Here is a 14980-nt window from a genome sequence, read left to right on the forward strand (position 1 = left end):
TTCTCAGTCATCTTAACTCTTCTCTGTCACAACTAATCCAGCTCTCTTGCGAAATCAGGGATACTTCCTGGACTCCCCCGTTACCTTGCTGGGGTCACGGCCATAGCAGTAGCCGGGGGTCCAGGTGGTGTAGCTGTGTGCCTCACAGACTCTGTCTTTGCTTTCTCATTTCTTTTTTAACTTGTCAGTGAAAGATTGAGTAACACCGCCATCATGCCAATCTTGGACCACCCTGCTCTCACAACATCTTCGTGATCAGGGTAGCGGCGCCAACACCTCATCCTGCACACCCATTGCACCCTGGGACTTGTGCAAAGGAGGGGTGGCTGGTCACTTCATTCCCTTTAATTAACATCACTGCCACACTTCCTTTTAATTAAAGAAATGGCTCTCTGTTAAATATAAATGTACCCTCCCCTCCCTGCCTCCAGACCCCGGCCAGATATTTTTCAACATTACAGAAACACCCTTTGTCAAGTAACTAGGACAAAATTGTCAAAATCACCCTTGCCTCTCTGCCCCACCTTGACACTCACCTTTCCCCAGATAACCTGCCTAAATACTGGCACACTGGCTGTGGGTTAATCTCAACTCCGGAACTAAAAGCAGCCTGCACTATTCTTGAAAGAAGGGTCACCACACATGTCATAAATCACAATGACAGTGACCTCAAGACTGAACTTTCCCATACAAATGACATCAATGTTGTTCACATTTTCCGATTTAAATATTGTTCCACTATCAAAATTCGTTGTGCTTCTCCCCAAGAGGTCCCAAAACTTCTCTCACAAGGCATCAAGGCTTTCCATACGATCATCCCACCTGGCAACCTGAGAAACAAGCAGTGGTTTGGTCTAGCCCATTGCTTTAAGTCTTTACGGACACCAAGCCCGTAAGTGTAAAGAAACACAAGTCTGCTCGAAATGCTCCTCCGAAGGACATTTCTACACAAACTGCACCATCACCGACACTAAATTCATTAATTGTGGACAAGGCCACACTGCCGTTATTGCCAACTACCCATTTAGAAAAGATCCTCTAAAGAATGCCAAGTCTGGCGCCAACACAGTACCACACTCCTCCCTCACATTGCACTCAACGCCCCTCATCCTCGAACTCATATGCCCAGGCAGCAGTCATCCTCTCAGCCCCAAACTCATGCACCCAACACTCACCGTACCTCTCACAGCACCACCTGCCCCACTCCCTCCTGCAACTCATTCTTTGGCCCCTCATATTCACCAAAGTCACCACCGTTATCCAAACCACCCTGGCTCAGGGCCAGAATACCAAAGTTCCCTTCACATCTCTCATGAACAATGCACTAACTGCCAATAAATTGCCCTCCAATGTCATACCCCGTTCATGGCTAACTGGCAACACCTCCCCCACCTCAAACTCTGCCACCTCCCGCACCTCGCCCTCTTCCATCCTCCCACGACATGCTTTTCCACCCCTACCATCCCACACCCATCCCTTCACCCACTCATCCTAACTACCATCGTACTTCCATCTCCTCCCAAGCATTCCAATCCTCTCCTATCTTCCATCTTCTCCCTCCGCCCCTCCACCGAACCACATTATCCTAGCCCCAAGATCCCCCCATCTTCTTCCCAAATCCCCCAACCCTCACCCTTGTGACTCTCCACCAGCACAACCAACAAACCCGCTCAACCCCATGTCCCCCTCAACTCCTACCACCCCCTTACCCACGATCACAGTACCTCCTGCAAAAGTATGGCATCAGCTTCTCTAGAATCCCCTTCCTCACACTCCCCCACAACTCACAACACTCACAACCACGCTCCGGGAACCGCAGTGCTTCTCCTCCCCAAAATCCCTTCCTTCTCCATTGCCTCCCCCCAAAACACGACATACATTGGACATCAAGACTCATCTCCACACCGTCACCAACAACCTGATCCTGTATCCGTTATCTAAGCTGCCTCGGCTAGATCCCAGATTACCACGTTCCCTTCGCATCTCTCATCAACGATGAACTAATTGCCAATAACTTGCCGCTATTGTCATCCCTCCTTCATGGCTAACTGATAACATCATTAAAATTATACAATTCAACATAAGACATTATCATGCAAACAGTCCTGACACTTCCTGCCCAAACATCCTCATCCTCCATCTCCCTGCTCAAGCCCCGAGGCCGTCAAACCTGAGCTCGAGAGGTAGCCGTTAAGTTACTGCTTGGCACAAGAAAGCCTGTAGCTTAACTCCTCCATCATGGCATCTTAAAGAAATAAAAAGGGCATTGCTGTCACTGAGACCCCTACTTCCCAACAAATAAACACATGCATATTGGGTTAAGCCACGACGCTTTCTCTTCATCTAAATTTCTTCCTCTCCTGCTTGTCACATGCACACTACACAGTGCAACCATGCTGTGGGCCGTGCACCTCCCAGGTTGTATAACACTCACCACACATACACAATCATTCTTTACGTTCCTTCCTCCCCTTCCCCCCTTTCTATACGTCATTCATTCACCCCTGCGGTAACTCTCCTTCTCGCACCAGCAAATACATACTTGTACTAGCCTGTTGGCGTAGGGTTTCCAAGTCAATGCAATGTAAGACGCCAAATTTAACCGTAAAAGGCGCTAGCTTTCAACTGTGCAGATTTCCCTGAGTAGGTGCGATACCATAATAGACTTTAATGAAAAAAAATCAACAGGTAAAAGATGTAAATACTCTGAGTAGGGCAGGCAGTGCCATTAGTGTTACTCACCACAATTCCCAAAGATCAAAAGCCTCCCGGGAACCTTCTTCCATACTGCAGGCAGCACAATGGGACGCTTGTTCTTGCCAGAGTTGACTTTGTTGCTGAAGAGTTAGCATATGCATCCAAGATGCAAATATTCTTATTCTTGACAATTGCATCAGGCAATTCATAAGTAGCAAAACATTGTTCATTTGTTTTCAACCAATATGTCCCCCTCTTATGCTCCCGCGGCCAGTCAGGTCTCTACTGAGCCTCCATTATTCAGTAAGGTAGAAGAACAGGTATCCCCCGAGCTAGACCTACTGTAGATAGATCATCTAGCCCTGCTAAGGTTACAGGAGAGCGAAGGCGGCTGCCCGGGGTGGGGGGGGGCGCAAACTCTCGACCTCGCGATCTCGAGTCACACGCTTTACCACTGAGCCACCTCACTCCTCACAAACGAACAGGACTTCGGCACATTCGTAGTGTTTCCTTACGTGGACGTGCTCGTCATTACCGGCCAGTGGCAACCCACTCACAACAGGCACTTAAAGATATTGTTAAAGCTTTGCCTTCTTACGTTTGTTTCGATTAAGATTGGTAAGACTGTGTCAGTGCAATAAAACATTACACCCCTTACACTGAAAAAGCGTTAGATTTGGCGCTAAATGAGGTTAAATATTCTAGATTAGCGTTATCGCGCAAAATGACAATACTTGGCGAAGTGCATACGCTTTTATAAATTAAGTTATATATAACTGTGTGTACACTATTATATTAACACTTTACATTAAAATTACCTCCGAGAACATAAGATCTATTGTTATCGCCAACTGCATCACAAACTTTCTATCTATCTATATATCTATTGCCAGATGCCAGAGGTGGCCACAAACAAATCGCCTCCATGTCGCCTATCCCCCGCCATTTCACTGCCCTGCTCCCAGCTCACCCCCCTCCCCTCTCTCATATACCTCTCCACTGCATCCCTCCATCTCATCCTTGGCCTTCCCCTCCCTTTCCCCCCTCCACCTCACTCACATACTCTCCTCGTCAGTCTCTCAAACTCCATCCTTTCCACATGGCCAAACCACCTTCATGTGCTCCTCCTAACGCTTCCTATCACATCCACACCCACACCACAACACTCCCTCACATCCTCATTTGTCAGTCTGTCTCTCCATGTGACTCCACATGCTCCTCTCAAATAAGTCATTTCAGTGCTCTCTCTCTTGACTTGTGTCCCTCCAACAAGGTCGCAGCTTCACTTTCATACGTTAGAGTTGGTATCAAAATACTGTCATGTAGTAACTTTTGCACTTCCATGCTCACTTCCCTGTTTCTTATCACTGCTTTCAAGAAACCAGTAACATTTGTGTACCCTTTCAAGCACTTCACCCTCCAAACTTCCATCCTTACTCGTCACACTACCCAAGTACTTAAACGTACTCACAATGTTCCATTTCCTCCTCATCCAACCTCACTGTACATTCACTGACTTCACTTCTCTCGAAGACCATAACTTTACACTTCCGTTACATTCACATTTAGGGTCCGTTTCCTTCATACTCTAACAAACTCATCCACCAAAGCCTTGCAGCTCCCCTTCGTCTTCATTTAACAATACAGTATCATCTGCAAACAACAGTACAGGGAGTTTCCAAACACTGCCCTCTCCCATTAGGGCCACTCCAACATCCACTGCCCTACATTGTATGTCTTTTATAACCCCATCCATATACTGATTGTACAACCACGGAGACATGACATATCCCTGTTTCAATTCAACCTTCAAGAGAAAAATTCACTCAGTGCACTATCCACATGCACTGCAGCCTTAACACCCTCATACATACTCTTCACAGCATTCAACAACTTCCCATCTACTCCATATATTCTTAATACTTTCCACAGTCCTTGTCTATCCACCCTGTCATAAGCTTTCTCCAAATCCATGGAAGCCACATACAACTTCTTTCCCTTCTCTAGAAACTTTTCCACTAAAGATCTAAGAATGAGTATCTGATCTACACACCCTCTTCCCTTTCTAAAAACCTCCCTGTTCTTCTCCAACTGATTCCTGTGTTATTTCCCTAACTTTGTCAATAAGTATATACTTTTCCTATTACACTTAAGAAGACAAGTGCCCCTATGATTACCACACACATCTATTTCCCCTTTTCCTTTTTACAAGGGTATAATTATACTTGACTTCCAATCCTCCGGGACTCTACCTTCCTCCCAGGCCAGTCTGCACATCTTCCATATCCATTCTATTACTATCTCTCCCACGTGCTTCAGCATTTCACCACACACTCCATCAATTCCTAGGGCTTTCCCCATTTTGACTTTCTTCATTGCTTCCACAACTTCCATCCTACTGATTTCTTCCTCTCTTCTCACATCCCTCCGTCTCCCAGCCATTCCCCAGCCACTTATACTCGCATTACTTTCAATCTCTATGTTCAACAATTCCTTAAAGTGTTCTCTCCATCTGCTCACTTTTTCTCCCTTCTCCACTGGTAATCTACCATTTTTATCTTTCACTCCCCGACTAACTTCTTTGCCACCCTGTCTAACTCTCTTTACCTCTTCCCAGAACATTTTCTTACTATCTCTCCACTTTACACTCAAATTCCTTCCAAATTCCTCATCCACTCTCTTCTTACTCTCTCTTACTAATCTTTATACCTTTCTCTTCCTCTCTACATATAACTGTCTCTTCCGTCTCTCAACTTCGTCCACGCCCCTGTTTCTCATCCACTCACTATATGCTTTCTTCGTTTGTGCCACAGCCTGTCTCACCCTTCATTCCACCATGCTGTTCCTTGCACCCCCTTTCGTCTTCTCTTCACCCCAAACACCACCTCATATGCTGGCCAGATTTCTGTGAATATCTTGCATACATCTTCCACGTCCCCCATCTGCTCCAGTCCATATTTTGCCAGTCGCTCCTCCACTTCCCTCTTTCTCATCGTCTTATAATCTTTCCACCCTTCTTGCATATACGATTTCCTCCTGTCCTTCCCTTCTTCTATTTCTCCATTTCACTTGGACCTTGATTCTCACCACCACCAAGTGGTAGTCAGAAAGTCCATTCCCCCAACCTCTATATGCTCTTGCATCCATTACACACCTTCGCATTCTTTCATCCACACACACAAAATCAGTCATTGCCTTCCGTTCATTCAGTTCACCACCCACCCTTCTCAACACTTGCCATGTACAGTATACCTATGAATCATTTTGTGCCTGAAGAGGGTATTGGCTATCACCAACCCCCTCCCGGCACAAATGTCCACTAAGGCCCTGCCATTCTCATGTATCTCAGTAGGTACACATCACTCACCAACTACTACATCCACCTTCACATTCCCTACCTTACCATTCATATCGCCAATCAAAAACACTCTCATTCCCGTCAGACTTTTCCATGCTTGCTTCCACATTTGTCCAGAACTCTTCTCTCACTCTGCTTGCACGATTTTGCGTTGGTACATCAATCAATCAACCATTTCCTGTAGCATCCCACGGGATGCATAGGGCCTCGATGAACTCTCTCCACCAATATTTGTCTCTTGCCATCGCCTCCAGGTCCCACCAACACTCCTCTCCCGCTTCTCTTTTCATGTCCTCAGCCAGGTTTCCCATGGCCTACCTCTTCCTCTTCTTCCTCTAGCAGTTCACTCTGGCACATCCTGTATTAAACTGCCTTCTTTTCTATATATGTGCCCCAGCCATTTCCAGCGAGACAGTCTCACATATTCATCAACTGGATCCACTCTCGTAATATCTCTTACTTTTTCATTTGTAACTCTGTCTTGCCACTTTACCCGAAGAATCCCTCTCGGTAATTTATTCTCAAATCCTAATACTTTCTGATCTGTTGCAATTGTACTGTACTATGACTCATACCCATAAATTAAAATTGGTCTAACCATGGACTTGTAAATTTTTACTTTAGTATGCACCGAAAGCATATTATTATTCCAAACAGATTTCAACATTCCCACAGCTCGCCAAGCCTGCCTAATCCTCTCCTCAATTTCATTGTTTAATGATCCATTAGATGATACAATCGTTCCCAGATATTTAAAATTTTCTACATTCTTCACCACATTATTTCCAACTACACAATCGATTTGGTTCTCCATCATATTAATAATTTTAGTCTTTCCACAAGTTATTACCAATCCAACTTTTTCTCCTTCCTCCACCAGACAATCAAGCACCCTCTGCACCTCGTAAATACTTCTGCAAATTGGCACATACACACACACACACACAGTCGCCTACATTTGTAGTCCAACTTTCAGTTTTACCCACACAGTCCTTGAGCCAACTGATCCATACCCTCTTGTATTCTCCTTCTATCTGTTACTCACAATACTCACTCCTTCTTTTGCCCTCTCATTCTCACCTACTCCCACACATATATATACCCCATCCATACTCCCATTCTCTCACACTCTCACCTCTCCATTTAGTTTCAGTTAATTCACACACATCCACTTTCGCACCCTCAAGCACCCGGACAATCTCTCTATCTCTCTTTCACCTCATCATTTGCACCCTTGCATTCCATATCGCCATCCATATCACGTCCTTTGTCCGGTCCTTAGTCGTCATCTTTTGGTCAGTCCTGGTCCGAGGCTTCTTGTTCGTATTTTTAGTTAGTTGTTTTCCGGGGAGGGGCACTAACTCTCCGCAAGGTTACCACCCAGCGTTGTAAATGCTTTTCTGGTTTACAGGAATCTTTTGGCTTGCCACTGAATGTAGAGCTACCCTAAAAACAGAGTACCACTACACAGAGTAGGTGGATGATGGGCGCCCCCACTTACTTTATATTCGTCCGTTCGTTTTTAAAGGCTCCAACATGCTTGCATGTGTCGGCCTTGGTCACCTAATGGCGGCTCTCCATGCTGCACATATATATATATATATATATATATGTAGAGAGAGAGAGAGAGATACAACCTCAACTTTATTCCCTACTCCCAAAAGATGAACCACGTTTGAGGACAGCATCGTCAACAGACCTAATACGCACCCCCTGTTAACAGTGGCGTACCGGAGGGGGGGCAGGAGGGAGGCTGTTTGAAACTGCCCCCCGGGCCCCCAAGTGAGGGGGGGGGGCCTCAGAAAGTCCTAAAAATTTATAAGCTAATTTATATATATAGTATATATATATATATATATATATATATATATATATATATATATATATATATATATATATATATATATATTTATCATCCCGACAATCCCGGCTGAGATATTAGATAAGTTTTGAGAATGAGGGGGGTTAGGTTCTTTGCGGGGCCCCCCTCCAGGTGGGGGCCCCCGCAAAGAACCTAGCCCCCCGGGCCCCCAGATCTCTAGGTACTCCCCTGCCTGTTAAGAACCCCTGATCTACAACGTTACTTAAACAAGAGGTGAGTGGCAAGGTCAGGGCATCTTTAGACCATGTCAAGGAGGCGGGAGGACGTCAGTTCCCTATACCTGTCAATGTTTGGTCGTCTCTGGCGGCACGCAAAGGATGTGGGCAGCACAAGATCTTCCCCCATCATGCTGTGATGAGCATAACAAAGAACAGCATTATTAGGAAGCATACAAAGAGCATGTCAACTCACATGGTGGACTTAAATATCATCTTCATCTTAAACTGGCCATTCTTGCGGTCCCGAGAGTAGAGGGTCTTCCAGCACCTGCCCGGAGCCTCCCACGACGCCTGTAGCTTGTCCTGTTGGTACCACATCCCCATATACTGCCAAAGAGACACACCCTATTAACACTCCACGCCACAATAACATGACGTAACCAAGGTATGTGATTAACCATATTAAACCGCTATAATGATCATCTACCCCCCCCTCTCTCTCTGTCACACCCACCCACACACACACACACACACACACTGCAAAAGCGTAACATGGCAGGAACTGTCACTAACCACCGTAACAATCATCAATCTCTCTCTCTCTCTCTCTCTGATAAAGTTGGCTGAAATAATGAAAATCAGGGTGGCATCACGATACAAAGAGCCCTAAAGAGTTCTTCAGCCACGTAAGCAAAACAATAGGAAACCTTTAAAGGCAGTAGGGTTAGTGCCCCTCCCCGGAAAACAACTAACTAAAAAAACAAACAATAAGCCTCGGACAAGGACTGACCAAACGATGATGACCAAGGACCGGACAAAGGACATGGTTATCGGAACGTGGAATGTAAGGGGAGCGAATGATGAGGTGAAAGAGAGAGAGATTGTCCAGGTGCTTGAGGGTGCGAAAGTGGATGTATGTGGAATAACTGAAACAAAATGGAGAGGAGAAAGTGTGAGAGAATGGGAGTATGGATGGGGTATATGTGCAGGAGTAGGTGAGAATGAGAGGGCAAAGGAAGGAGTATGTATAGCTGTGAGTAAAAGATGGAAGAGGAGCATAAGACAGTATGGATCAGTTGGGTCAAGGAGTGTGTGGGTAAAGTTGAAAGTTGGAATACAAATGTGGGCGATTGTGTGTGTGTATGCGCCAACGCAAGATCATGCTAGAAGAGTGAGAGAAGAGTTCTGGACAAATGTAGAAGTGTGCATGGAAAAGTTTGGAAGGAATGAGAGAGTGTTTTTGATTGGTGATATGAATGGTAAAGTTGGGAATGTGAAGGTGGATGGAATAGTTGATGAGTGGGGTGTGCCTGCTGAGATAGATGAGAATGGGAGTGCGTTAGTGGACATTTGTGCTGGGAGGGGGTTGGTGATAGCCAATACCCTCTTCAGGCATAAAATGATCCACAGGTATACATGGCGAGTGATGAGAAGGGTGGGTGGTGAACCGAATGAAAGGAAGGCAATGATTGATTATGTGTGTGTGGATGAAAGGATGCGAAGATGTGTAAAGGATGCAAGAGTGTATAGAGGTTGGGGGAGTGGACTTTCTGACCACTACTTGGTGGTGGCCAGAATTAGAATGCAAGTAAGATGGAGGAATAGAAGAAGGGAAAGACGAGAGGAAGGAGTAGTTGCAAGGAGAGTGGAAAGATTACAAGAGGATAAGAAAAAGGCAGAGTATAAGAGAGAAGTGGAGGAACGATTGGGCAAATATGAATTGGAGCAGATGGGAGACGTGGAAGGTGTGTGCAGGATATTTACAGAAGAAATATGTGCAGCATGTGATGTGGTGTGTGGAAGGAAGAGAAGACGGAGGGGGGTGCAAGGAACAGCGTGGTGGACTGAAGAGGTGAAACAGGCTGTGGCACAAAAGAAGAAAGCATAAAATGAATGCATGAGAAATAGGGGCGTGGAAGAAGTTGAGAGGCGGAAGAGAGATTTATATGTAGAAAGAAAGAGAGAGGTGAAAAGATTAGTAAGAGAGAGTAAGAAGAGAGTGGATGAGGAATTTGGAAGGAATTTGAGTGTAAAGTGGAGGGACCGTAAGAAAATGTTCTGAAGAGAGGTGAAAAGAGTAAGACAGGGTGGAAGTGAAGTTAGCAGGGGAATGAAAGATAAAAATGGTAGATTACTAGTGGAGAAGGGAGAAAAAGTGAGCAGATGGAGAGAACACTTTAAGGAATTGTTGAACATACAGGATGGAAGTAATGCGAGTATAAGTGGCTGGGGAATGGCTGGGAGAAGGATGGAGGTGAGAAGACAGGAAGAAATCAGTAGGATAGAAGTTGTGGAAGAAATGAAGAAAGTTAAATCGGGGAAAGCCCCAGGAATTGATGGAGTGTGTGGTGAAATGCTTGAAGCATGGGGGAGAGATAGTAGTAGAATGGATGTGGAAGATGTGCAGATTGGCCTGGGAGGAAGGTAGAGTCCCGGAGGATTGGAAGTCAGGTATAATTATTCCCTGGTACAAAGGAAAAGAGGAAAAAGAAGTGTGTGGTAATCATAGGGGCATTGGTCTTCTTAGTATAATAGGAAAAGTGTATGGTAGGATACTTATAGACAGAGTTAGAGAAAGAACAGAGGAATTAGTTGGAGAAGAACAGGGAGGCTTTAGGAAAGGAAGAGGTTGTGTAGATCAGATATTCATTCTTAGATCTTTAGTAGAAATGTTTCTAGAGAAGGGAAAGAAGTTGTATGCGGCTTTCATGGATTTGGAGAAAGCATATGACAGGGTGGATAGACAAGGATTGTGGAAAGTGTTAAGAATATATGGAGTAGATGGGAAGTTGTTGAATGCTGTGAAGAGTATGTACGATGGTGCGAAGGCTGCAGTGCGTGTGGATGGTGAACTAAGTGAATTTTTCTCTTTGAAAGTTGGTTTGAAACAGGGATGTGTCATGTCACCATGGTTGTTCAATCTGTACATGGATGAGGTAATAAAAGAGGTACAATGTAGGGTAGTGGATGTTGGAGTGACCCTGGTGAGAGAGGATAGTGTTTGGAAACTCCCTGTACAGTTGTTTGCAGATGATACTGTGTTGTTGAGTGAAGATGAAGGGGAGCTGCAAGGCTTGGTGGATGAGTTTGAGAGAGTGTGTAAGAAACGGAATCTAAAGGTGAATGTAGAGAAGAGTAAAGTGATGGTCTTTGAGAGAGGTGAAGTTAGTGAATGTACAGCGAGGTTGGATGGTGAGGAATTGGAAAATGTGAGTCCGTTTAAGTACTTGGTTAGTGTGATGAGTAAGGATGGAGGTTTGGAGGGTGAAGTGCTTGAAAGGGTACAGCAGGGAAGAAAGGTTGCTGGTTCTTCGAAAGCAGTGATAAAATACAGGGAAGTGAGCATGGAAGTGAAAAAGTTACTACATGACAGTATTGTGATACCAACTCTAACGCACGGAAGTGAAGCTTGGACATTGTTGGAAGGACACAAGGCAAGAGTGAGAGCAGTGGAAATGAGTTATTTAAGAGGAGCCTGTGGAGTCACGTGGAGAGACAGGCTGACGAATGAGGATATAAAGGAGCGTTGTGGTGTTGATGTGGATGTGATAGGAAGCGTTATGAGGAATACACTGAGGTGGTTTGACCATGTGGAGAGGATGGAGGGTGAAAGACTGACGAAGAGAGTGTATGTGAGTAAGGTGGAGGGGGGAAGAGGGAGGGGGAGGCCGAGGATGAGATGGAGGGATGGGGTGGAGAGGTATATGAGAGAGGGGGGTGTGAGTTGGGAGCAGGGCAGTGAAATGGCGGGGGACAGGGCGACTTGGAGGCGATTTGTTTGTGGCGACCCCAAACGAGATTGAGGCGTCTGGCAATAGTTAGAGATAGAATGCATCAAAACGGTGTAATGCAAATCTCAGATACAACTCTATACACTCTACACAACTATTTTGCCTCGGCATTTACGTCAGAAAATACTACGTAGATATGACAAGACCAGTACTGGCATATATGTGAACATCCCGTCACCCTTGGATGTAATGTACACCTGAGGAGGGGGGAAGAAGAATCGAGAAGCAACGGTAAATATTTACATGTCACCTGGATGAAATAAAATTATTCAAGAGTTCTTAAAGACGTACATAACCAGGTGACTCCTTCGCTAGGATAAATCTTAACCAAATCGTTAGAAACTGGGGAATTGCCAGAAGACTGGATGCCAGCAGATGTGACTTAAGTCTTTCAAAAAAGGGATCAAGAATATCCTGAGAAAGATCTGTTAGAAGGTATAACTGTCGAACAAGACTGTCAAACACCTGGAAAACCACAACCTGATTATGGACTCCCGGCATGGGTTCACACATACTGGATCATGCCAAAACAATCTGCACAATTTTTTCCACAATATGTCAAGCAAGTACGAGAGGAATAAAGCATAAGACACTCTTTACTAATATTTCTAAAAGTCATTCTGCAGTGCCTCACCTCAGACTAACATCAAAAGTCTGTGCACTTCTTATTAATAAGGAGGGTACACTCTGTTTACAAAACTGGCTAACGGAGAGGAAACGACGAGTGGTACGAGTAATCAACAAAATCAGTTCTGATTGGCTTCCGTCACTTCTGGAGTTCGACAAGGGCCAGTCCTTGGTCCTTCCATTATATATCACTGACACAGATGTTGCTGTCAAGTGTGATCTCAAGTTTGCAGATGACGTCAAATTTGCAGCAAATATGAACACTCTTAAAGGGACGGGGAAACTCCCACCAGGTTTGTGCCAGCCCAGGAATGGTCTGAGACATGGAAAATGCTGTTTTATTTAACGCGCAGAAATACAAGGTGACGCATATTGGTTATGCTAATCCCAGGTCTGACTATTTACTTTTAGGGGTAACTCTGAGGAAGACTGATCTGGAAATGGTCTTAGCTGTACTGATCAGCAATGATCCACAATTTTCCAAACAGTGCACGTATACCGAGAAAAAGGGCCAGAAACTGCTAGGCTTCATCCAAAGGCCATTTCGCAAGAGGAACAAGAGATTGTTCTTACTCTACTATTTCTTAATACGGCTGCTTCTGAAGTATGCTATGTAGTTCTGATCACCTACACTTAGGAAGACATAGATCGACTTGAAAGAGTTCGGGGTACAGCTACAAAACTTATTCCATCCATCATGAGACTGAGTTATCCGGATCGGCCAAGAGCTCCTGGACTGTTTTCATTAGAAACTCTTTGACGGCGAGATCAGCTCACTGGTGTTTACAGTACTGAAAGGGTTTGAGAATCTTGGCTAACTCAACACGTAACCATGGTTGGAAGAAAACAAATTTAACACCAGCATAAGTGAAAACTTTTTCACGTACAAGATCTGGTCCTTCTGGAGTATATTCCCAATGGAAACTGTTAGTAGCACTACAGCTTAAAAGAAACCTTGAAAGGATCTCACACACACTGGAATGAGTGTGTGGCGGGTGTGGATTCCCAAGCAAATACAAACTATCTCCTCAGTGTGGACGGCAAGGTCTTGATTTAGTAACCTTTCCATGTAATCCCCTCCCCCTCTCTCACGTCCTCTGTAGTGTTTAGTCTGCAGCACCTCTGACTCTATATATGTGTGTGTGTGTGTGTGTGTGTGTGTGAACTTGCTGAGTCATCAATCAACTTCTGTGTGGGTAGGTGGTGGGAAACTAGCTCCTTGGCTTGAATAGGTCAGTGTCTGAAACATCCCTGGAAAAATGGGTCCATGTGGGAACATAGACCCAATGAGTGGAAGTCCCTGGGAAATGGGTTCATGGCAACACATAGGTCTACAGTGGAAACAGGACAGAGGGGAAAATAGGTCCATGGAGGAAAAATAGGCCCATGATGGAAATAAATCCATGGTGGGAATAGGCGCACGATGACAACAGGCCCATGGGGGAATGCAAGGCAGGAACCGGTCGGGGGGGGGGGAATTAGTTTTACCTAAATACAGCTTCCCTTCCTACTACTCTAAACATTAACAAACCTTCTCTAACATCAAACTTCCCCCATCTACCATCTTTCATCTGCAGTGGCGAGCACTGACATTTTGGGGGGAGGGGCAGGGGCTCCACACACACACACACACAAAAAAAAAAAAATTACATCCCTTCTAGGTTATCAGACCTACTGAACTACCTGACGGCGATGTCACAAGGATATTTATATTCGAACTCTATGCTTCCTGAAATGCATACACACATTCTATTTATCCGTTACACACACACACACACACACACACACACACACATACACTGATATAGCAAGTGTTTAGTTGTGTAGGGCTGTCCAAATTACATTTCATGGTTACTTGAAGCCACAAATAGGAGAACAGACAGACAGAAACAGACGTCAGTTTAAGAAGGCACTACGTAATCAGTAGGGCACAGGGGCAGGGACTCAAGCCCCTCCCAGCTCGTATCAATCACTACAGTCAAGTTTTATATCCGTTTCAAACCCTTTCTATATCTCTATCATAAAATTGCAATAGTTTTCTATTTCTAATTGTACGGTATCCACATACTCTGTCCTAATTACAAGGGAAGTGTAAAAAGATAATTACCGTCATTAATCGCCGTAATATCCGACCGCCAGTTCGTAATTAGCCGTGATTCTTAAACGATGGCTAATTATCCGCACATGAGTACGGTAATGAGCCAGCCCGGTGTCATATGCACGGAGTGACTTTATGCTGGAAGTTACCGTTCCCTTCTCTATTAAGCCTAAATTAACCTAACCTAACCAAACCTAACCTAACCTTAACCTAACCTTATCCTAGATCAACCTAACCTAAATAAACCTAAATTAAACTAATTTTAATTCACGAAATGACTAATTTCACAATCTGCCTGTAACATACATATATATCTTTATTTATATATATCCATATATCGACCTATAGTTACCTACAAGTCGATAAGAC

At 44.7% G+C, this 14980-nt stretch overlaps 1 protein-coding gene across 1 annotated transcript in view; it reads right to left on the reverse strand.

Annotated features, from left to right (window-relative positions):
- LOC145407067 (apolipoprotein D-like) overlaps positions 1–14980 on the reverse strand; it is a 146103-nt gene that overhangs the window by 72253 nt on the left and 58870 nt on the right. The window contains exon 2 of the mRNA XM_080278090.1: positions 8349–8482. Within this exon, the coding sequence (XP_080134216.1) occupies positions 8349–8482 (134 nt within the window). The remainder of the gene's footprint in view (positions 1–8348; positions 8483–14980) is intronic.

Source organism: Coenobita brevimanus, chromosome 72 (assembly GCF_032717465.1).
Source record: "Coenobita brevimanus isolate Jiangsu-jjx chromosome 72, ASM3271746v2, whole genome shotgun sequence".
NCBI lineage: Eukaryota > Metazoa > Arthropoda > Malacostraca > Decapoda > Coenobitidae > Coenobita > Coenobita brevimanus.